Source organism: Hypanus sabinus, chromosome 6, assembly GCF_030144855.1.
Source record: "Hypanus sabinus isolate sHypSab1 chromosome 6, sHypSab1.hap1, whole genome shotgun sequence".
NCBI lineage: Eukaryota > Metazoa > Chordata > Chondrichthyes > Myliobatiformes > Dasyatidae > Hypanus > Hypanus sabinus.
In genome coordinates this window covers 45934460-45959929 of record NC_082711.1, presented here as the reverse complement: position 1 = coordinate 45959929, position 25470 = coordinate 45934460, and the positions used below count along the sequence as shown (strand labels likewise).

The 25470-nt window shown below is 39.5% G+C and overlaps 1 protein-coding gene across 1 annotated transcript in view; it reads left to right on the top strand.

Annotated features, from left to right (window-relative positions):
• The window catches only part of yme1l1b (YME1-like 1b), a 48819-nt gene extending 23963 nt beyond the window's left edge, over positions 1–24856 (top strand). The window contains exons 8-19 of the mRNA XM_059972039.1: positions 145–227; positions 311–401; positions 3662–3814; positions 3922–4054; positions 7001–7063; positions 8148–8260; positions 8346–8501; positions 12165–12316; positions 13633–13759; positions 16141–16214; positions 19127–19213; positions 23948–24856. Of these exons, the coding sequence (XP_059828022.1) occupies positions 145–227; positions 311–401; positions 3662–3814; positions 3922–4054; positions 7001–7063; positions 8148–8260; positions 8346–8501; positions 12165–12316; positions 13633–13759; positions 16141–16214; positions 19127–19213; positions 23948–24091 (1376 nt within the window). The 3' untranslated portion in view covers positions 24092–24856. The remainder of the gene's footprint in view (positions 1–144; positions 228–310; positions 402–3661; positions 3815–3921; positions 4055–7000; positions 7064–8147; positions 8261–8345; positions 8502–12164; positions 12317–13632; positions 13760–16140; positions 16215–19126; positions 19214–23947) is intronic.
• Positions 24857–25470: the final 614 nt, after the last annotated feature.

Below are 25470 nucleotides of genomic sequence, written 5' to 3'. Positions count from 1 at the left end.
TACCCTTACATAAATGTCAGTGGGGTGAAAATGATAATTAAATACTACTCTTTCTGGTGTATTTTGCACTAAGGATTAAATAAGTTTTGAAATGGGAAGTTTAAGATGCTAATATTTCATTCTTTACACCATTCTCTCCACCAGTGCGATTTCGTACTACATCAGGACTAGATGCGGCAGTGGATCCTATTCAAGTGAAGAATGTCACATTTGAACATGTGAAAGGAGTGAGTAGAATTTGCATTCAATCTTGATAAATATTCTGTATTTTGCCATTCATTTATAAGCCATTTTCTGTTTTCATTATCAGGTAGAAGAGGCAAAAAATGAACTACAAGAAGTTGTAGAATTTTTGAAAAACCCTCAGAAGTTCACCGTGTTAGGTGGCAAGCTACCTAAAGGTATGCAGCTGGAAATTGTCCATATTTTGCCATGTATCTTTCAGTGTTCTAGGTAGGATTTACAACCAACCCCAGAAAAAGTTGGTAATATTTTAAATCAGTATTTTACTAATAGAATTGTTCTGTAATAACCATGGACTAGCTCAAAGTAAATTTATTATCAAAGTACATACATATCACCATATTTAACACTAGGATTCATTTCCATCAGAATCAGGTTTACTATGACCAGTATATGTCGTGAAATTTGTTAACTTTGCAGCAGCGGTAGAATGCAGTACATAATAATAGAGAAATGAAACTGAATTACCATAAGTATGTGTGCACGTGTATACGTTCAGAAATCGGATGGCAGAGGGGAAGAATCTGTTCCTGAATTGTTGAGTGTGTGCTTTCAGGCTTCAATACTTCCTTCCTGATGGTAGCAATGAGATGAGGGCATATCCTGGGTTGTCGATCTGCCTCTGTACCAGAGGCCTTTAGTTTCAGACCCAGGGAATAACTGTCAAACACAGTTTACTTAAAAGTGCATACTGTTTATTAGCAAGCTTGCGTTCTCAGTTGACAAAACAGTCCCTGCTCACAGAGCTTGAGAAAATCTGCAGCCAAGTGAGCGCAGAATACCGTGTGGAGCTGCTGATATACATTGTTAACAAGTACAGATTTTGATAAATGTAGACAGAGAAGCTTTTGCATGCAACAAACACTTCTTTTGTTCATACATTATTCTCACAGCACAACTTGTCAAGCTGCCAATAAGTCAGTTAGGTTTTAGCCCTTTTAATTCTGTACATAATTCCTCAGGGTGATGGGGGTCCTTAATGATGGGCTCCGCTGTCTTGAGGCATTACTCCTTGAAGATTTCCTACTTACTACGGATGCTAGTGCCCATGATGGAGCTGACTAAGTTTTCAACTCTTTGCAGCTTACTTTGATCCTGTGCAGTAGCAGCCCCTCCCCCCATGTCAGATGCAGCAAGTTAGAATGCTCTCAGTAGAACATCTATAGATCTGTAGAAATTTGAGTGTTTTGGGTGACATGCCAAATCTCCTCAAGCTCCCAGTGAAATATAGCTGCTGTTGTACCTTCTTTGTAGCTGTATCGTTATGTTGGGCCCAGGGTAGATCCTCAAGGAATCTAGGAACATGAAATTGCACACTCTTTCCACTTCTGATCCCTCCTAGGACTGATGTGTGTTCCCTTTCTGAAGTCCACAATCATTTCTTTGGTCTCAGTGACGTTGAGTGCATAGTTGTTGCTGCAACACCTCTCAACTGGCTGGTACATCTCGCTCCTCTATGCCCTCTTGTCACAATATATACCGGACTACTGGTAAGATGGCAACACATGTGAATGCGGCACCCTCTGGAGGGCCAACCAAAGGTGCTTTTTCCTTTGCAAAATTATTTTCTTTATGATTTCAAGACAATCCCACAACTGCAGGACTACTCCATCAGTGAGCTGCTCGTTGATCAGAGTAGCTGGACTGGTGTCGGTGGCAGAGCTGGCCAAGCAGTCAAAGGGGCTGGGTAGGGTATTGGAGAAGGAGCCAGCCCAGCTGTTGAAGGAGCCAGTTGGGATATCGGGAAAGGTGATGGGCGAGAAATTTGAGGAGCCCACCAGGATGTCAGAAGAACCAGGTTGGATTCCGAAGAGTTACAGTGTGATGAGCTCGGCTGGGCTCTGACCCTTCCAGTTGGTGCTGTCCTCCTGTGTTTGAACAGTGGAATTGCTTCCTGCTACTCGGAAGCATCAGAGATGGTGCAGTATAACCATGGGAGATTGTCTTGCATACTACAGTTGTGAGTGCAAGACTTTGTTGTACAGTGATAATGTAAGTTGCTGAAGACCTGTTACCTTTGGTTGGTGGAAGGACAGTTGACAGAGCTGTGTAGCCTCAGTTGTAGCGAGAACTAAGGCTCAATCTTTGGGCTCGCTTGCTGCTGCAGGCTGGATGAGCGACGTGAAAGAGTTACAGTGTGATGAGCTCGGCTGGGCTCTGACCCCTCTAGTTGGTGCTGCCCTCCTGTGTTTGGGCAGTGAAATGACAGGCTGAATTGTTGGGGTCTTGGACAATATATACTGTATTTTTTATGTGCTTCTTAGCTCGATATTTTGAATTATATTAATTTTTTTTAAATGTTTGCTTGCTATTTTGAATGTTTTGTGCCTTGGCCCCAGAGGAACACTGTCTTGTTCAGCCTGTATCTGTATATGGTTTGAATGATAATTAAACTTGATTTGATTTGATCAGAGATTCTGGGCAAACTATGGTTGTATCATGAGCAAATTTATGGATGGCATTTGAGTTGCGTCTAGCCATTCAGTCACTAGTGTGGAGAGTGAGCTAAGCACATTTTCCTGACATGTACCGGTTTTGATTGTCAGCGAGGTGGAGGTGTTATTTCCAATCCGTACAGAATGTGGTCTTCCAGTTAGGAAGTCAGGGATCTATTGCAGAGAGAGATACAGAGGCCCAGATTCTGGAGTTTTTCAATCAGAACTGTTGGAATGATGGTACTAAATGCTAAGCTGTAGTCAATAAACAGCATCCTGACTAAGTAATTGTATTGTCCCGATGATCAAAGGCCACATGGAGAGCCAGTGAAGATCACGTCTGCCATAGACCTATTGTGGCGATAGGCAAATTGCAATGAATCCAGGTCCTTGCTGAGACAGGAGATGATTCTAGCCATGATCAACCTCTCGAAGCATTTAGTCACCGTAGCTGTGATTCCATAGATTCTTGCAAGCATTATCAGTAAATACAAGAAACAATAGAATCAGTGAAAGACTGCACCCAACAGCACAGACAGACACCCAGTGTGCAGAAGGTAACAAACTGTGCAAATACCAAAAGAAATAAATAAGCAATAAATATTGAGAACATAGATGTAGAGTCCTTGAAAGTTAATCCATAGGTTGTGAGAACAGTTCAGTGATTGGATGAGTGAAGTTATCCCCCTCTGGTTCAAGAGTCAGATGGTTGAAGGGCAGTGTTCCTGAACCTGTTGGTGTGGGTCCTGAGGTTCCTATACCAACTTCCTGATGTCAACAGTGAGAAGAGAAAATGGCCTGGATGATGGTGGTCCTTGACAGCAGCTGGTTTCCTGCGACAGCACTCCATGTAAATGTGCTCAGCAGTAGTGATTAGTACATGATAAATGCTTCTCTTTGTGCCGAATATATTTTATCAACTATTGCCATTTGTGTGATTGCATTTATAGTTATAATATGTATCCATTTCTGTTTAATTTCAGGCATTCTTTTAGTTGGACCTCCTGGAAATGGGAAAACTCTCCTTGCAAGAGCAGTCGCTGGTGAAGCTGATGTACCATTCTATTATGCATCAGGATCCGAATTTGATGAAATGTTTGTTGGTGTTGGAGCTAGTAGAATTAGGAACTTGTTTAGTATGTGTCTTGGTTTTCAAATTCTAAATTGATTTTGTGGTAGAACCATGTAATTTCTCTATTTCCCTTTTGTTTAACTGGAAATTTTGTCCATGTGTATGCTTTAGGAGAGGCAAAAGCAAATGCACCCTGTGTAATTTTTATTGATGAACTCGATTCTGTGGGTGGAAAGAGAATTGAATCACCCATGCATCCATATTCCAGACAAACCATAAATCAACTACTTGCAGAGATGGATGGGTAAGTCCACCAAAGAAAGTATTCAAAAAATACAGTGAATTATCTGGTTTAGTAGGTAATGGAACCCATATTTTGGTTCATTAAAGTCAAGTTAAACTCCAGGCATCTCTCTGACTTTTAACTCTCCCTCCAACAAAAACAAAAAAGTAGCTAGCAAAAATTCATCAGCTGCAGGTTTCTGTCCAGAATGCTCGACAGCTTTATTTGGAAATAAATATATTCACATTCCTTTTAGTGTGTAATTTGTGGAGCTCCCTACCCAACAACACTATAGGAACCTATACCAGAAAGACTACAGCAGTTCAAGAAGGTGGCATGTCTTCTCGGGGCATGAAATAACAGCTATGATTTTGTAAAAGCGAAAGCTGACACTGATGTTTGCAATGCTTCAATACTATGAATGCTGCTGTTTTATATTTCATTTTGAAAACAGCACAGCTAACTAAAGAAGATGGTTATAAACTTGCCCAGTTGAATTTCTTTGGCAGAAACTTTCCAGTGCTTAATTTGAAGGGACAAAAGATGTGTAAAGGCAGCAAAGCATGTGTAGAAAAGGCATTGGAAGTAGCTGAAAGCAATGAACAAAAATAGATTTGGGTCTTTGTAAAGGAAGAGCAAGAAATTTGGAATGAGCCTTTATAAAATACCGATTTGGTCACAATTGAAATATTATATCCTCTTGTGGGCACCAAATGTAATAAAAATATGAAGGGCTTAGGAATGTCACAGAGATTTACAAGAATGATTCTAGGGAAAAGGATATATGTTTATAGATAGAGTGGAGAATCTAGTGTTTTTCTTGGAGTTGAGATCATCACGAGGGAACTTTATAGAGATGCTTGTCACAAGTCGAGCAGTCAGATACCAGGAACTTAAACTGAAGCTAATTTGCAGAAGAACCAGAAGTGGCATGAGAGAAAATGTAACAACATCCTATCTAGATGCATCACAGGTTGGTATGGGAACCACTGTGCCCAGGACTGCAAGAAATTGCAGACAGTTGTGAACTAAAGCTAGCACCCCCCCCCCCCCATTAACTCTGCTATACTTCCTGATATGTCGGGAAAAGCAGCCATTGTTTTCAATGGCCCTGCGATACTGATCTGCTTCCACGCCCCCCTCTGCTCCTATCCGGAAGAAGATACAAAAGCTTGAAATTCATTCCACCAGGCTAGAGGACAGCTTCTATCACCCTACTTTAAATGGACCACTTATAAATAAAGATGAACTCTTGATTTCACAATCTATCTCATTGTGGCCCTTGCACCTCATCTACGTAATTGCACTTTCTCTGTTTCTATAACAATATTCTGCATTCTGTTGTTTTTCTTTTTGCACCAGTTCAATTTACTGATGTTTGGGATCATTTGTATGGATGGATGGCCTGGAAAACAAAGCTTTTCATTGTATCTCAGTACTTTTGACAATAAGGAAGTACAGTGAATTCTGGCTAGTTGGGGACTAAACATTTTGGCCTAGTTAAGCAGTTGCCCCAGTTAGCTGAGGTTTCAGGGAAATAGTTGAAAAAGTGTAAAAAAAAGACAAAGAGAAGGCAAGATACTGTATATACACAACCCTAGGTGCATTCTCCCTAGGACAGCTGGAGCAAGATACCTCAACTTCTGTACAGTACTGAAGTCCTGTTTAAGCAAAGTCAACCTAGTTTTTTGCAAAACCTGAAATCTATCAGTGATTATTGTTGAATATGTTTTTAATTCCAAGTTCTCCACCTCTCCACACAGCGGCACAGGCAGTAGAGCTACTGCTTCCAGCTCCAATTACCTGGGTTTGATCACATCCTCCAGTATTGATTTTGTGTATTTGCCTGTTCTCCCTGTTGACTTCATGGGTTTCTCATCCCCACTTTTGGTTTGTCCCCCTTAATCACAAAGGTGCAGAGGTTGATAGCTTAATTGTCCAGCCACAGTAAATTGCTCCCAGTTTGTGGGACAGTTGACAGGAATGTGGTGTTATATGTGTTTCAGGTTTCTGGCTACTCATTTGTTAATTGCTATTTTTGTGATTTTGATTGGGACGGACTAGCTCTGCAACTTGCAGTCAACGAATGACACAGTGCTAATTTGAACTGAGTGAAACTGAACTGTGGTTTGATGTTTTTTTTTCAATGGGTTCCATGGTGTTCCTTTGCTTCATGAATGTCTGTGGGGGAAAAAGAATCTCAGGGTTGTATACCACATACATACTTAGATAATAAATGTATTGTACTTTGAATCTATAAGAGAAAATTAGTGGGGATGGAATTACTCTGCAAGCCAGTATAGATTTGATAGACCGAAATGGCATTTGCAGAAAAAGTGCTTTGTTTAATTTTTCTGGATTCAGTTGGATGACCATACATCTGTTATTTTTCCATATCCTTGCTCAGTAACTTGGTCTGACTGTCACGTCTCCATATTCTCTTCGCAACCCACCTAGTTTAGTATCATTAAAAAATTTAGTATGTTGCATTGAATCCCCTCATTCAAGTCATCAGTACCAATTAAGAAAACCTGGGACCCCAGCACCTATTCAAAGTAAACGTAAACTTAAAGTACATATACGTCACCATATACAACCCTGAGATTCATTTTCCACAAGAAAATGAATCTCCCCAGAAGTCACAACATACCAACCAAAAATAACCTGTTTATTTCTTCTGTTTTTCTGTCTGTCAACCATCCTCAATCTACGGTAGCATATACCCAAAAGTTTGTCGACAGTGAGTAGTTTAAAAACTAAAATATATGGTGTAGGTCAGAAGTTTGGTGGAAGGAGGTGTTTTTCATTCAGAATTGATCTGGTAAGTTTTATGGGGGGAGGGCTGGGGTGGTAAAAATTCAAGACTACAGCTGATTGAGTGGGACAAACAAATTTGCCCACACTTTATATTTCTGTGAATTAAAATAATGTTTTATTGTTAATGCGGTAATTTTTTTGTTCCTTCAGTTTCAAGCCCAATGAAGGTGTCATTATTATAGGAGCTACAAACTTTCCTGAAGCTTTGGACAAGTAAGAAGTTATAATACTTTATTGCTTTTCGTAGTGGTGGGCCAGATCTTGCTAATCCAGCTTACCCGCAGCTGTGCCACTGGCATTCCACTAGTGATTGACCACTGCTGTCACCCACATGATAATTCTGTGGTGAATCAACAGCTGGACTCTGCCATTGGACCACTGAGCCCAGCAGGAAACAGCTGGAAGATTTGCCCTTCTGTATCTGACTATGAATTCCTTATTTGACAGTACATCCTGGTTTGGAATTTGCATTGTTCAGCCTATTAGAAGTGGTTGACAGAAATCCATCAACATTAGCAAGCAAGTCACTGCCTCATATGTTTATAGGAAAATGTCAAATGCATTATTGCTGCTTTCTTGAAATGTGAACCACTGTAGTTTGAGACTTTTTTCCACAAATGCATAGTTGCAGAAGAATTAATTAATTTTGGCCTTATTTAATTTACCTGCTTAGCATATTTAAAAGTATATCAAAAGAATCCTGCAATATTATGATAAATGTGGTGGTGGCATCCGTCGGTCTCGAGAGACCATGGATCTGCACCTGGAGTGTCTAGGGCGCAGGCCTGGGCAGGGTTGTATGGGAGACCAGCTGTTTCCCAAGCTGCAGGCCTTCCCCTCTCCAAGCCACCGATGTTGTCCAAGGGAAGGGCACTAGGACCCATGCAGCTTGGCACTGGTGACATCGCAGAGCAATGTGGTGTTAAGTGCCTTGCTCAAGGACACAAACATGTTGCCTCAGCTGAGGCTCGAACCAGTGACCTTCAGGTTACTAGTCTGATGCCTTGCCCACTAGGCCACGCGCCAAAATGATAAATGTAATCATTTCTAATAGCGGTTTCCATTTTTGCTTTTATATTTCAGCAAATTAATAGTTGAACTTTTGGATGATTAACACAAAAAAGAACAGCTTCAAAGTTGGAAGTGTCAGTCTGTTCTACTGATTTTACAGCCTTGATCTAATTTTGACAAAATGATATAACGTTATTTGATACTATTGTACATTAATATCAAAAGAAAATCCTTCCAAATCTGCTCATATCTTAAATTAACACCCAGCTTCTTGTTTTCCTCATAGTGCTCTTGTCCGTCCAGGTAGATTTGACATGCAAGTTACAGTTCCCAGACCAGATATTAGAGGACGAGTAGAGATTCTTAAGTGGTATCTTGACAAAGTTAAAGTTGACCCAGGTAAGCTGCAGATGTCCCATAACAAAAGATAATCATGGCAGTGATATTTTCTTGTGTGATGTGACATTACTTTTATTTTTCATAGCAATTGATCCAGAAATTATAGCCAGAGGCACAGTGGGTTTCTCGGGAGCAGAACTAGAGAATTTGGTTAACCAGGCTGCTCTGAAAGCAGCTGTTGATGAAAAGGATCAAGTTACAATGAAAGAGTTGGAATTTGCCAAGGACAAAATCCTTATGGGTAGGTTCTATGCAGCTATTTGAACTTTGTCTTAAAAATGTTATCTGTATTATTGCCTTGTTTTGAAATTTGTAGAAAGTAGATGACAGACAAACAGACAGACATACTTTATTGATCTTGCGGGAAATTGGTTTCATTACAGTCGCACCAACCAAGAATGGTGTAGAAATATAGCAATATAAAACCATTAATAATTACGTAATAATAGGTAAATTATGCCAAGTGTAAATAAGTCCAGGACCAGCCTATTGGCTCAGGGTGTCTGACACTCCGAGGGAGGAGTTGTAAAGTTTGATGGTCACAGGCGGGAATGATTTCCTATGACGCTCAGTATTACATCTCGGTGGAATGAGTCTCTGGATGAATGTACTCCTGTGCCTAACCAGTACATTATGGAGTGGATGGAAGACATTGTCCAAGATGGCATGCAACTTGGACAGCATCCTCTTTTCAGACACCAATGTCAGAGAGTCCAGTTCCACCCCCACAACATCACTGGCCTTACGAATGAGTTTGTTGATTCTGTTGGTGTCTGCTACCCTCAGCCTGCTGCCCCAGCACACAGCAGCAAACATGATAGCACTGGCCACCATAGAGGCTTGGGAAATATATAGATTGGTTGCATCTGTATAAACTATAAAATACCAAATGAACTTAGCCCACTTAACTGGAAAGATAAGGTTTTGTTTTAAATAAAGTTGCATTTTTTAACGTTTTTGGGAAAATGCTGTTACTAAATTCTTATGTATGTGCTTTGGAGAAATCACTTGAGCTGTAAAAGTTCTCTTAAGCAGGATGCAAATAATCTTGGGACTAGATTTCATAAAATTTGTGATGTTCTCAAGAGTTTTCCAACCTGAGCCAGAATTTTGAGAAAAAATCCCAAAGTTACAATTTTGATTTAAAAAAAAATATTATATCAAAGTTGGATCTTGGTTGGATGGGTTGCACCTGAACTTGAGGGGGAGCAATATCCTTGCTGGTAGGTTTGCTAGCATGGTTCGGGAGGGTTTAAACTAATTTTTGCAAGGGGGATGGGACCCGGAGCGATAGAGCAGTGGAAGAGCATGGAGTAAAGCCAGATCTAACATATAGAGAGGCTTTGAGGAAAGAGCAGCAGAATAAAGGTAGTAAGGTAGAAGGGCTAAAGTGTGTGTACTTCAATGCAAGAAGCATCAGGAACAAAGGTGATGAACTGAGAGCTAGGATACATACATGGAATTATGATCTAGTGGCCATTACGGAGACGGCTGGCACCAGGGCAGGAGTGGATTCTCAATATTCCTGGATTTCAGTGCTTTAAAAGGAATAGAGAGGGGGAGGGAGGGGAGCGGCCTGGCATTACTAGTCAGGGATACTATTACACCTGCAGAAAGGGTGGGTAATGTAGCAGGATCCTCTTTTGAGTCAGTATGGGTGGAAGTCAGGAACAGGAAGGGAGCAGTTACTCTACTGGGGGTATTCTATAGGCCCCCTGGTATCAACAGAGATACCGAGGAGCAGATTGGGAGGCAGATTTTGGAAAGGTGCAAAAATAACAGGGTTGTTATCATGGGTGATTTTAACTTCCCCAATATTGATTGGCACTTGATTAGTTCCAAGGGTTTAGATGGGGCAGAGTTTATTAAGTGTGTCCAAGATGGATTCCTGTCACAGTATGTTGACAGGCCGACTAGGGGGAATGCCATACTAGATCTAGTATTAGGTAATGAACCGGGTCAGGTCACAGATCTGTCAGTGGGTGAGCATCTGGGGGACAGTGATCACTGCTCCCTGACCTTTAGCTTTATCAAGGAAAAAGATAGAATCAGAGAGGACAGGAAAATTTTTAATTGGGGAAGGGCAAATTATGAGGCTATAAAGCTATTCACCACTGAGAAGGAACTTGATGACGGTGAGGACAATATGAGTGAGGTTGATGTTCTGGAGCATGTTGATATTAAGGGAGAGGAGGTGTTGGAGTTGTTAAAATACATTAGGACAGATAAGTCCCTGGGGCCTGACGGAATATTCCCCAGGCTGCTCCACGAGGCAAGGGAAGAGATTGCTGAACCTCTGGCTAGGATCTTTATGTCCTCGTTATCCACGGGAATGGTACCGGAGGATTGGAGGGAGGCGAATGTTGTACCCTTGTTCAAAAAAGGGAGTAGGGATAGTCCAGGTAATTACAGACCAGTGAGCCTTATGTCTGTGGTGGGAAAGCTGTTGGAAAAGATTCTTAGAGATAGGATCCATGGGCATTTAGAGAATCATGGTCTGATCAGGGACAGTCAGCATGGCTTTGTGAAGGGCAGATCATGCCTAACAAGCCTGATAGAGTTCTTTGAGGAGGTGACCAGGCATATAGTTGAGGGTAGTGCAGTGGATGTGATCTACATGGATTTTAGTAAGGCATTTGACAAGGTTCCACATGGTAGGCTTATTCAGAAAGTCAGAAGGCATGGGATCCAGGGAAGTTTGGCCAGATGGATTCAGAATTGGCTTGCCTGCAGAAGGCAGGGGGTCGTTGTGGAGGGAGTACATTCAGATTGGAAGGTTGTGACTAGTGGTGTCCCGCAAGGATCTGTTCTGGGACCTCTACTTTTTGTGATTTTTATTAATGACCTGGATGTGGGGGTAGAAGGGTGGGTTGGCAAGTTTGCAGACGACACAAAGTTTGATGGTGTTGTAGATAGTGTAGAGGATTATCGAAGATTGCAGAGAGACATTGATAGGATGCAGAAGTGGGCTGAGATGGAGATGGAGTTCAACCCGGTGAAGTGTGAGGTGGTACACTTTGGAAGGACAAACTCCAAGGCAAAGTACAAAGTAAATGGCAGGATACTTGGTCGTGTGGAGGAGCAGAGGGATCTGGGGATACATGTCCACAGATCCCTGAAAGTTGCCTCACAGGTAGATAGGGTAGTTAAGAAAGCTTATGGGGTGTTAGCTTTCATAAGTCGAGGGATAGAGTTTAAGAGACGCGATGTAATGATGCAGCTCTATAAAAATCTAGTTAGGCCACACTTGGAGTACTGTGTCCAGTTCTGGTTGCCTCATTTTAGGAAGGATGTGGAAGCATTGGAAAGGGTACAGAGGAGATTTGCCAGGATGCTGCCGGGTTTAAAGAGTATGGATTATGATCAGGGATTTAGGGAGCTAGGGCTTTACTCTTTGGGGAGAAGGAGGATGAGAGGAGACATGATAGAGGTGTACAAGAAATTAAGAGGAATGGACAGAGTGGACAGCCAGCGCCTCTTCCCTAGGGCACCACTGCTCAGTACAAGAGGACATGGCTTTAAGGTAAGGGGAGGGAAGTTCAAGGGGGATATTAGAGCAAGGTTTTTCACTCAGAGAGTGGTGCGTGCGTGGAATGCACTGCCTGAGTCAGTGGTGGAGGCAGATACACGTGAAATTTAAGAGACTACTAGACAGGTATATGGAGGAATTTAAGGTGGGGGGGTATATGGGAGGCAGGGTTTGAGGGTCAGCACAACATTGTGGGCTGAAGGGCCTGTAATGTGCTGTACTATTCTATGTTCTAAAGTAAATTGAGGTAAATTCCTAATTTGTCTAAATTAGGTTTTCAGTCAAATTGTTCAAACATATCTTGTATTGCAAGGGATTTGTTCAAAATGAATCTTGCTTGAAAAGCTTCTTTTTGTTTACAACTATTATTGACAGGTCCAGAGCGCAAAAGCATTGAGATTGATGCAAAAAACAAAACAATTACAGCATACCACGAATCAGGGCATGCTATAGTGGCACATTATACAAAGAATGCTATGCCTATTAACAAAGCAACCATAATGCCAAGAGGACCAACCCTGGGACATGTAAGTGTTAATGAAGTTTACTTGGGGCTTTGGAAACGAAGAAACTTCTGTCCTGTGAAATTTGGCTTTGAAGTTGTAAAGCAAAAAGAATATTGTCCTGAATTTCTTTGTTGCCAATTAAATTCTGTGAACTTGATTGCGTAAAATGATGGTTTAGTTCATAAAATAGTGATAGTTAAAATAGTAAAGTGGAATAGTAAAATTACTATGGCTGGAGGAAGTTTACTAATTATTAGAGCATCAGAAGGTCCCTTCATATAATTATTAAAAATAAGTTACTGTATTATCTAGCTGAAAACTACTAGGAATATTCATTAAGAGGCCTTGCGGTTTACTCTGCCACTCTTGTTAACGGTAGAATGTGGGAGAGGATTGCTTGACAAGCAGGTTTATAATATGCTAAGTCAGAATAAAGGCTATGTAATTAACTAACATCAGTTTTAAACTGTGATGGAAAATTGTCTACAAAATTGAAAGACGTTTGTATTGATATGGTGTCTTTATGACCATTTGATTTCCCACAGCTCTTTACAGCTCAAGATATTGGATGCGTAGCTGGTAGAATTGTGTCCTCACAGTTTCAGTGTGGGTTTCATCTGGTTGCTCTCGTTTGTTCCTGTGGGTTAATTAACCATTTGTGATTCGTCCTTTTAATGTAGAGTACTGCTGGAATGTGGGAACACTTAAATTGGATTACTGTAAATGGGTGTTTGAGCGTCTGTGTAGACTCAGTGGAATGAAGGGCTTGCTACTATTGTAGTCCTGAATTGTGGTTACAGTTGCTATGTAGAAACTGATTATCCAATTTTTGGATGACAAGCTCCCTTAAACAGCTGTGGTTTTAATTTCTCAGACAGCATGATATTGTTGTTCTGTAGTACACATTGGTAAATTCACCAGGGATAATTCTAGCACTTCTCTATATTTTGACGTGGAAACTTTTAATTCCATCTGAAGAGACAATATTTGTCTTGTCCAAAGATGGGCACTTCAGAAAGTACAGTAATTTTTCAGGGTACTAGAGTGGTAGTGTTCATCACTTAACATCACTGAATTAGATTTACCTGGAGTGCTAGTCTACATTTTGGTCTCAAATCTCTGGAATGGTTCTAGTTCAAGGAACATTGACTCTCGACTCAGATCAGTGTGCCCAAGTTATTTATTATGCCCTGTTTTAGGATTTCTCTACTATTGAGCTGGTTTTCTAAGCTTAGTGCTTAAGTTCAAACTAGAAATGGAATGTTTTTAATATCTTACAAAAAATTGTTTCCTGAGAAGCTCACATTAAGCTTCCTCTACAACATAATTCCTCACAGGTTTCATTATTACCGGAAAATGACAGATGGAGTGAAACCCGAGCTCAGTTACTTGCTCAAATGGATGTTAGCATGGGTGGTAGAGTAGCAGAAGAACTCATCTTTGGAACAGAGCAAATCACCACAGGTTTGCATTTATTATTTGGTTACATAAGAACGTAGAAGCAGGAATAGTCCAAATGGTCTCTTGCACTGCTCTGCCATTGAATACAGTGTAAGCAATATTTTGGCTTTGATATTTTCCCATCATTGGGCCTCACAACCCTTGAATTGCTTCAAGCTAAATGAGACAATCTTTTCCTGAGTCTGTGCCTTTCAGTTCTACAAACTCCCACCAGAGGATAACAGCCTCAGTATATCACACATAAAACCCTTCATGATCTTGCGTTTCAGTAAAATGTGCTTGTAGACCTCTAAGTTCCAGATTATATAGAACTAAATTGTTTAAGTCTTTCCTCATAAGTACAAAATAATAATGTATGGATTATTTTAATACAGCTTCTCCGAACAAACTTTTAACAAAGGAAACCAAACCTCTGCATTATACAGTTGTTACATGTGTGGTCTGTTTGCTGCCTTTCTCTGAGTGAGGCAGCAAACTCTCTTTCAACACCTCATTTATTTGTACTGTGCTATTTTAAATAGTCTTTGTTCTATTTTTACCATTGTCAATTCTCTATCTTTCCATCAGTCATTTTTGCTGACTCGCACCTGTTGACGTAACTTTACAAACATCACATTCTCTTCATTACTCTTTTCACTGTTGGTACCAGAGGCAGGTTTTGCAGTCCCCATTGTTTAAATCATTAATGTTGGTTGTAAATGGTTGAGCGCACAGAAATTATTCTAAGTGGCACCTTACAGATTACATTTTGCCACCTGGAAATGGCTTTTTTAAAATCTGTTAATACATAGCAGCATGCGCTTTCATTTGTTGTCCATGGAAAGGTGGGTTGTACAAATCGCTGCAGTCAGTTATTCGATCACTTGGAAATTCCATTCGGCATTCAACTCACAGAGACACCATTTTGCATGGTCCCTTAAACTTGCCAGAGTTCTTGGGGAAAATTAATCACACTGCTGAGCAACATCTTGTGGGGACGGGGGGAGTGTATTGGTATATTAATGTAATAACATCCAGTAGTTTGGAAAATCTGCCAGGCCAGCACCACTGAAGTCCCAAGTGTGTAGATTAAATGGAGTTGTACTAAATTCGTGTTTACAGCGGTGTGGTTTTTCTTTCATACAGTAGTATGAATCTCAAGATCATAATTTCAAACACAAAGGGCATTAAGGTTCCAAGTTATCTTTTCTGTGTAAATTCAGCTTCTGTGCTTCAGACTAGTATGCGGAATTTGGTAAATTACAAATATTTTGTGGGTTTTTCAAATAGTTTCACTCTTGTTCTTTGAGATTTATCCACTATGCATATTTGATTTTCCAATCAGTTCAGTGCCAATTTATGGAAGTGAGATTTGTGTGGTTCAAAAACAGTAACTAAACAGCCTACTAGACTAATGACAGTTCTGATTCTGTAGAAGAGCAATCCTGTTCCTCAACCATTTCCTCATTTGTGCTGCAAATGACTTATTTTCAAATACTTATCCAGTTTCCTTTCAAGTATCACAGCTGATTCTGCTCCTACTAGTAAATCAAATAGTCTATTCCTGACTCCTTTCTTTCCCTTTGCACTTAACCCACTATACTTTGATTGTGTTTTAATCACATCAGTTTAAAACTGTCCCATCTTCTCTCTCACCTATAACTAACTGTTCTTTCATTCGGTGAATTCCTAGTGCCGCAGAATATTTAGAACCTATCTGCTGCTCTTTATTAGTGAGGTCTCCAATACTACCATGCCATATTCCCACAGTTAATTGTTCACAAACTGTGGTCCAGGAATCTTGCTGTAAACTTTGTATATGTGCACTGTAAACTACCTGTACACTCTGAGCCCAGTCCTATTTAAAATACTAATTTCTTCCAATACTACTTCTCTCTTCTAATTGCACCACGTTTGTATTTCAGTGTTAAATCCTGATGCTCAACCCCTTCCCAAATTAGTTGAAAACTCCTGCAGTGGTAAACTTCCCAATGAAAACATCTGTCCACCTCCATTTAGATTCAGTTTGTTCAGCCTAGACATGTGTTTGATTTGGATGAACACGTAGTCATAAATGTATTTTATCCCTTAAAATAATTAATGTGTAAGAATGGCACAGATATTTTCATGTTTAGAAAGGACTAAATGTAACATTGTTGATCACCATTATTTGTGTTAAAATTCTGTTCTTTTGTCTTGTGTTTTATTTGTGAGGCTGTGATTGAAAGTTACATTGAACACAAATTTATGGAAAAGAGTAAACAGCTGATGTTTCAGGCTGAAATGTCAACTGTTTACTCTTCTCCATTGATGCTGCCTTTCCTGCTGAGTTCCTCCGGTATTTTGTGTGCGTTGGTCAGTTTGAATATTCTGTAACTAAAATACTGTGCATTTTTAATACTTAGGTGCTTCAAGTGATTTTGACACTGCCACCAAAATAGCAAAATTGATGGTCACAAAATTTGGAATGAGTGATAAGGTAAATTGCATTTTTATTTTAAGTATTTCCTATATTTTGCAATATCAGTATTTTAAACAATGGCTATGTAAAGTTGCTCTCTTGGACAGTGGCTATTTTTGCACATCTTTGTTAAGTTTTCATGGCCTTAAGATCTTCCAGCTTATAATTTATCAATTCCAATCTATAACTGAATTGCAGCCTCTTTTCATTTTAGTTTACATTTCACAAATATCAGTTTTAATTTGTTCCTTTAGATCTTTTTATTCCGCTTTGAATTTTCCAGCAGAGGTTTTCTTGCCTCGGCCTTTTCTAATTAATTCTTGGGATGGCCATTAATGAAATCACAATTGATATATTTTTACATCTTATCATTTGTGTACATGTTACCTTAATTTTCAGTGGAGCTTTTGTACTTTTGTTTGGGCCATATAGTTGTCAACTTTGAGCTGTGTAATTAAGATTGCAAGTGTGCTTCATTAGTATCAGAATTAGAATCAGAATCAGGTTTAATATCACTCCAAATGTAAAACTTTGTCTAAGTTTTTTTAAGTAAGTAGTGCAAAAAATGAGAAATAAAATAATGAGATCATGTTCATGGGTTCATTGTCCATTCAGAAATCTGATGACTGAAGGGAAGAAGCTGTTCCTGAAACATTGAGTGTGTGTCTTCAGCCTCCTGTACTCCTCTTTGGTGGTAGCAACGAGAAGAAGGCATATCACGGATGATGAGGGTCCTTAATGATGGGGTGCCAGCTTCTTGAGGCTTTATCCAATCCATACAAGAGGGTGATGCAACCAATTAGAATGCTATCCACAGTACATCTGTAGGAATTTGCTAGTGTCTTTGATGATACTTGCAAGTTTCTACAGATGTAGAAATCAAAATGAAAATCCTCAAAATTCTAATGAAATATAGCCGCTGTATACCCTCTTTGTACTTGCATCAGTATGTTGAACCCAGAATAGATCTTCAGAGATGCTGACACCTAGGAACTTGAAACTGCCCATCCTTTCTACTGCTTATCTCTTAATGAGGACTGTTGTGTGTTCCCTTGACTTCACCTTCCTGAAGTCCACAATAATTTCCTTGGTCTTACTGACATTGAGTGCAAGATTGTTGCTGTATGCCACTCAACCTTGATCTACCTTGCTCCTGTACGCTTCCTTGTCACCATCAGAGATTCTGCCAAAAATAGTATCATTGGCAAGTTTATAGATTCTGACTCTTTAATGATCTGAAATTCCTTGATTAAATATTGGGAGTAATTGGCTAACCTCTGCAATCCATCCTGAGCTCTGAACTCTTATGCCCATGCTTGATTGAACTATAACGGAGCATCTCAACAAGAAACACGTCCACAGATGTGGTAATCCAATGACAGATCTTTGCCTATCGGCACCGTACTTCAGTAATGCACCTGACAAATCTGCACCTTTAACTATAGTACACCCTTATCTAGACTGGCATCTAGACTCTGGTCTAGAAACTTGATCTGGTCCCAAGGCTCAAAACTTAGCCTGATCCTCAGTCTGGTCCCAGCCTGATCTTATTTCTGACATGATTGCTGGCCCACTAGTCCAGTCCCCAGCATCAAGTGGAAATTGTAGTTTATTGAAGAAGAATGGAATGTAATGTTAAAATTGTACAAGGCATTGGTAAGGCCAAATTTAGAATATTGTGTGCAGTTCTGGTCACCGAATTATAGGAAAGATATCAATAAATTAGAGAGAGTGCAGAGACGATTTACTAGGATGTTACCTGGGTTTCAGCACTTAAGTTACAGAGAAAGGTTGAACAAGTTAGGTCTCTATTCATTGGAGCGTAGAAGGTTGAGGGGGGATTTGATCAAGGTATTTAAAATTTTGAGAGGGATAGATAGAGTTGATGTGAATAGGCTGTTTCCATTGAGAGTAGGGGAGATTCAAACGAGAGGACATGATTTGAGAGTTAGGGGGCAGAAGTTTAAGGGAAACACGAGGGGGTATTTCTTTACTCAGAGAGTGATAGCTGTGTGGAATGAGCTTCCTGTAGAAGTAGTAGAGGCCAGTTCAGTTGTGACATTTAAGGTAAAATTGGATAGGTATATGGACAGGAAAGGAGTGGAGGGTTATGGGCTGAGTGCGGCTAGGTGGGACTAGGTGAGATTAAGAGTTTGGCACGGACTAGGAGGGCCGAGATGGCTTGTTTCTGTGCTGTGATTGTTATATGGTTAAGAAGAAGAAGAATTGCGTCTGGCTGCTAGACACCAGCGTTTCTGCCTTTGTTACAATCTGTTCCTTTGGATTAATTGGAGAATTGCCAGAATGAGGGTGGGATAGAAGCAGACTTTGTGGGACGGCTGAAACACCTCGTACTTATGGATGCACAATCTCACCATGTGATATGGATCTTTTATGATGATCCCTACCATTCTATTAATCTCCTCTTTCCCACCCCTATGGGCGCCATGATAGTGTACTATGCTATTGCAGCTTGGGGCACAGAGTCTAGAGTTCAATCCCAGTGTCTTCTGTAAGTAGTTTTTGTATGTCCTCTCTGTGGAATGCATGTTTCTTCTCCAGTTCTCCAGTCCGCCCCCCCCACCCCCCCAAAAAACAGTCCAAAGACGTGCCAGGTAGGTTAATTGGTCCTTGTAAATTGTCACATGATTAGGATAGGATTAAATCAAGATTATTAGATTGTTGGGTGGTGCGGCTCGAATGGCCAGTAGAGCTTATTCCACACTGTATTTCTGAACAGAAATAAATAAATAAAATCTCTTTATCTTCCCCTCGATCTCAAAAGTATACCAGTCTCAATCTTTAAAATACACATCTGAGCATCCTTCATCCTCGAAGGTAGGGGATTCCAGCAGTTCGTTAACTTGAGTGCAGAAACATTTTTCTAACATTTGATTCTAAATGTCATGGTATTTCCACTGTGTTTCTAGCTAGGAGTGATGACGTACTCGGATCCAGAAAAAGTGAGCCCAGATACTCAATCTGCAATTGAACAAGAAATCAGAGTATTATTGCGGGTAAGGTATTCACAGGCACTTATGTACTGGGATGCTGTATCAATAAAGGGTGAGGAATTCTGGAGTTATTCTATTATAACATATGCCTGTGATTGAAAGGTAGGACATCAGCTGTGTCTATGGCTTCAGAAGTTAGTTTGCCAAATACTTCCAGCATTTAAAATTTTTATTTTGAATCTGCAGTACATATTATAGCTTTTTGTAATCTTTCACTCTAAAGTACAAAAATTTGAATACAATATCTTTAACAGCACTCCTTCACTGCTGAAGGTATAGTCTTTTAGATGTGACATTGCTGGCTCTTTAAACACTTTTTAGATGTGAAAATTCCCAAATAGAACGTAATTTTCCTTAGATGACCTGGCCAGTGTTATCCCTCAATCAACATCAGTAAAAGATAGCTTTAGCATCATGCCATGTTGGAACGTGTCACCCTCAACAATCCACGAGTGACAGACTCCTTTGACCTTGTGGAAACAAAACCACCTTTGCGCTGAGGAGGAAACTGGAACTCCCAGTGGAAATGTGCAGTCACAGGAGAATGTATGTGTTGAGCTTGTACAACAACAGAGGTCAGGATTGAATCCAGCCAGCTGTGAGGCAGCAGCTCAGACTCCTGTGCCACAGTACAGTCCTTACGTCCTAAACAAAAACACCATGCAATGGGCAGAATTTGGTGTTCTTGCAACAAATGGGTCATCTCAATTTTTTTCCAGCCTTATCGCATGCCTTTGTGAAGGTGGAGGAAACTAAACAGCTAATAGGAAGGGGGGAGGGCTTTGATATTCTTCTTAAAACTGACAGAGCTCAGCACACACTAGGAAGCACATTCAATGAGGAAAATGAAAAGATACATCTCTGCTTTTTCCTGAGATCCTCATCAACACAGAAGCCATTCTTCAGCCAATTTGATTCATTCTGCACAATATAAAGTAAATGCTAAAAGCATTAGATGCTGCGAGGACATTGAACTAGACAAAATCCCCACAGTGGTACTGAAAAACTGTATTACAGAACTGATTGTGCCTCTAATCAAGCTTTTCCACTTCAGTAATAACACTGGCATCTGCCATTCAACATAGAAAATTTTGATAAAGGACCTTCAACTGGAAACATAGAAAACGTGCAGCGCAATACAGCTCACAAAGCTGTGCTGAACATGTCCTTACCTGTGAAATTACCTAGGGTTACCCATAGCCCTCTATTTTTTTGAGCCCCATATACCTGTCCAGGAGTCTCTTAAAAGACCCTATCGTATCCGCATCCACCACCGTCACTGGCAGCCCATTCCACGCACTCACCACTCTCTACGTAAAAAAAAACAACAACAAACTTACCCCTGATATCTCCTCTGTACCTACTCCCAAGCACCTTCAAACTGTGCCCTCTCGTGCTAGTCATTTCAGCCCTGGGAAAAAGCCTCTGACTACCCACACGATCAATGCCTCTCACATTAGTTGTTCCCCTTTCCGCAGATACTACCTAGCCTGTTCAGTGTTTCCTGAGTTTTTCTTCAAATTTCTGATTTCTAGCAATGTCATTTTAGATATTTTTCGCATCGGAACCATTCGTTGCTCCACCATTGGTGCTTTCATTTCCACGTGTTCGATCTATAAAATGCACATCCACTCATCCAGACTTCTCTGACAGTGCCTTCCAAATCCACAACCAGTGAGGAATACCCATCTGCAGGATCCCCTCCAATTCGCATCTGTGTTGGAAATATATTGCGAATTCATCATTGCTGGTTCTAAATTCTTATACATCCTGCCAAACAGCACCATTCAAGTACATTTACCAAACAGACTTCCAAGGTTCAAGCAGGGTGACTCATCATCACTGCTTTGAGGGCAAATAAAAATTGAGGAAAGATGCTGGCTTTGCTGGTGATGCCCAGATCCCACAAATTTAGAAATTAATCTGCAGATTAACAGATGCAGTGAACAAGCCAAATTATACTGTATACAGCATTGATTTTATTTAAGATAGACGACATTTGTTTTGAATCATTTGACACAATTTTCCAATCTTGCCTCAGCAAAATATCAAAACTGCCCCATTTATAAAGGAATTATTTTTAATATTTATCTTTGGTGTTATCATTCTAAGTAGCCCAGCACCTTGCATCACATTAATAAAGCATGTTATTTTGAAATTAATATTTCCACTAAACTCTGTGAATTCTGTAATTGAACTTCCATTTACCTAGTTCATAGAACGTAGTACAGCACAGTACACTCTTTTGCCTACGAACTTGTGTTGACCATTTAACCTACTGCAAAATTAATTTAACTCTTTCGTTCCATGTCCATGTCCCTCCATTTTTCTTTTATCCATATGCCTATCCAGGAGCCTCTTAAATGTGCTAATCTACTGCCATTTTATTACCATACACCAATTGTTGCTTCAGGGACCCAGGTTCTATCGTGACTCGACTGCTGTTTCTGTGGAGTTTGCACATGCTCCCTGCTTCCTTCTGAGTCTGGTTTCCTTCCACATTTTAAACGTGTTGGTAGGTTAATTGGTGACTGCAAATTGACCCTTATGTAGGTTTGGGGTTGACGAACGTATGAAGGAGTAATTTACTGCAGTAATTGGGAAGATTTGCTGTAAATACTCAGAAAGCCAACATAAACTAAGTGACTAACTGGCCTCTTATTTTGTAAAGAAATATGAAATAAGAAAAGTGGGAGTTCACACAGTTTTGTATCACTATCTATTGAAACAATAGAGGTATGTCAGCAAGGCAGAAAGTTTGGAAAGAGAAAATCATTTGATGTTTTAATTAATTGATGATTTCTCATTAAACTGCAGAAATAGGTGTTCTAAGTTGCAGAGAAATTAGGGGGGGTGCAGGGGAATGTAGAGAACAATGAGAATGTCTTTGATTGGGTGGAATTTTTCTATACTCATGCTGGACTGTCATGAGCAAAGTGTACTCTTCTAATAAAGACCAATCTGAAGTCAGAACAGTATATCATCCTGGTTCATTGCAACTTACAGGAGTCAGCAACTGATTTCAGCTAAGTTACATGGCCAGCTATTCCCTCTTGTATTGGAGCTGCTCAGTTCCGATGAAAAGTCATTAAGGCAAAACACTAACTCTCTTTTTCCTAACGTCTGGCACTATGCTTTTATTTCAGAATTCCAACACCAGCTGTGTGTTGCCTTTCTATTGTACACCTTTCACCAGCATTTCTTTTACTTTTCTTTCTTGATCTCTTGCTTTGTATACTTGTTTACCATTTACAGTTTTAAAAATTAGATCATTTTCTCAGCAGTTTCCATCATCCCCATGTTTCATTCTGTGTCTCCTGGTCTCTACCCAATCATTGTTCTCTGCAATCCAGATCCTTCTCTAAAATCATGTTTGAATTCCAGTTTTCACGTGTGCATCAATTGTATCTGACTTTTTATGTATTTTTATGTCTCTATATTCTATCATGATGAGAAACTGGACAGTTAGAATGAAGTTAAAAGAATGAGCAGTGTCCTTATTCACACACTTTAGATCCTAAGGGAACATGACAGGATAGATGTTCATGCTTTCACTAATAAACAAGGGGACATAAACACAAAATATGGGGCTGGTCATTTACAACTAAGATGTATACATATTTCATATGGCGATGAATCTCTGGACTTCTCTGCCCACGTAGATGGTGGAGGCCAGATCATTACTTGTATTTAAGGCGAAGATGGATAAATATTTTGAATCTCAGGGAACTGAAGTTTATGGGCTACTGGGTTGGGGCAAGTGTGTATCAGCTATGATTGTATTGAATAGCAGACAAGCCTAAGGCCCTGGTGCTTCATATTTTCTTCTGGTTTTTGTATCAGAGAAATGTCTTCCAACAATATTGCTTTTACAAAAATGTTGCCTGCTTGTACAAGTTTAATCAAAATTCACTCTTTCTATATTTCTGTAATTCATGAACATTTGAGCCAGAAGTGCCTTAAGGCATAATATCCTGTTATTTTGGATAAATTTCCATTTTCTCTTGTGCAGTGTATCCTTTCATGACCATTATGTTGTCTTGCATTCTTGTGCGTATTTTCTGTTCATAAATGTTAATATGAGCTTTTACATTGAATGTTCGAATTAAATTGCATCCAAATAAGCAGATGTGTAATAGATTAATAATGTTGGCATGTTTTCTTATTGTGCCTGAGTAATTGCTACCAACAGCATTCCCAAAGCAGTAGCCATTCTTGCCACCAGTTATGCCTGTAAAGTACTAGTGTTTTGGGTGTAAATTGGATGCTTTCTCCCATGCCCAGTTTTTCAAAACACTTGGAAACCAAATTTTGTTCTAAACTACAGATTCATGGATCCTGGAGATTGGGGGCTTGAATAGTGCTTTTCTTTTATAAATTTTTAAAAATTCTATTTGATGTTTGGGTAGTTAACATTTGGCAACACCAGCGCAAAGCTGAATTTTAAAATAGGAAGTGATTGAGAATGGAAGATAACTATTTTGTGGCTTCCTTACATTGAATTTCTGCTTGTAAAGCTTTGTTCTAAATTTTTATATATTCTACTGCTTTAAAAATTTGGGAAGGAACAACTTACTGAAATCATCTCTGTCCCTGTGAGTTCAATGAAAAGTTCTGAAGTAGGAGAGAAACTAGTCTGCAGAAAAAGGCTGGAATTTTCATCATATCTCAGTAAAGTATCAAAATCTTATGTAAATGAAGCTGTCTTTTGTTCTCTATTTTTGTTTCAAAACACAGGATTCTTATGAACGAGCAAAAAATATCTTGAAGACTCATGCAAAAGAACACAAAAATCTAGCAGAAGCTTTACTGAAATATGAGACATTGGATGCCAAAGAGATACAGATGGTTCTTGAGGGAAAGCGGCTAGAACTAAAATAACTTCTTCATTTGAAGCAGACTTAGTCACTGCTATAGTAACCTAGATGTGTATATACGTGGAAGAGCAGTAGTGCACTAAATTAAAACGTAAGTTTTAATTCTGAGGACATTATTATTGGTATTTTCATAATTACAAAATGCTAATTCAAACAATGGAATTACATAATCTGTTATTTTAAATCACAGTTAAACTATTCTCAATTTTAAGCAATTCTACATAATACTCTGTTTAGTGTAAGTATAAAATCAGACGAGAAACAGTAAACATTATTCCTTTGACTGTTTTTCCTTCTGTAATTTCAGTTTATTTATGTATACAAATGAGTTACATTTGAGTGCTTCCCAAAACAATTAAAATTGAATGCAATGCTGCAGTGCTGCTTTCATCGTTGCATCATTCGAGTGTCCATCTATGTATATCCATTTGTTGCTGGGTAAATCTTTCATTCTTGTGTTCTCAAAATTTATAATGTTAGTAAAAAAATAAATAATTCTGCAATGGTGCATAACCTACAAAATAATTGGTTGAATCATCACCAGCATCTAGCATTGTATTGATTAACCAGGGGTCCAGGGATGTGCGGACTGAAAAAGATGCTTCTCCTTTTTCCTGCACGATAAAGTGCACTGTAGGAACTGGAAACCAAGCAATGTATAGAAAGCTTATTGGTTATCCTTGAACATAAACAGTAAGAACTTACTGTTAATCTTGAAGCTTTTTGAGATTTCTGTTTACACCTAAAATAAAGAGATCTTGTGTGACTTTTTCCTTTTGTGGTTGTACATTGTTTGCTGTGTATATTTTTAAAAAGCACGCTATCTTTGGGTTATTTTCCCTATACAAGCTATTCACTAGTGCTGTACAGTATATAGTTTTTTTCAGGACGTGATCTAGGTTCTTGTAACCCTCTGCAGATGTTCTAGTTTTCAGAATTTACCTTAGCACTGAGTTTCCTATGAGCCATTTAGCTATGTTGTTTGAAAAGAGCACCTGTCATCTTCAACAGACAACTCAAAGCTGTTTGGAGTCTTTAAAATCTTTTTATTCGAAAACTTTAAACCTCCCCCCCCCCCCCCCCCCCCACTGTCCATGCTGACCATTTTACTCATACATACTAGTCCTTTTTATTTACACTTAGTCCACAGTCCTTTTTTTTTCTATGCTTTGACAATTTAAGTGCCTGCCTAGATACTTAAATATTGAATTATGGAAGTATTATGTGAATATAGCAGAAATTAATTTAAACAAGAACCAGGCTTCAGTTCTTATTGCAAATGTAAATAAATCTAGGACACTTGCTATTAGCCTTCACTTTTCACTTTGTAAATTGCAAGCAGTAAATTAGAGTTAAAAGGCTAGGCTGCTCCGTAGACTAAAA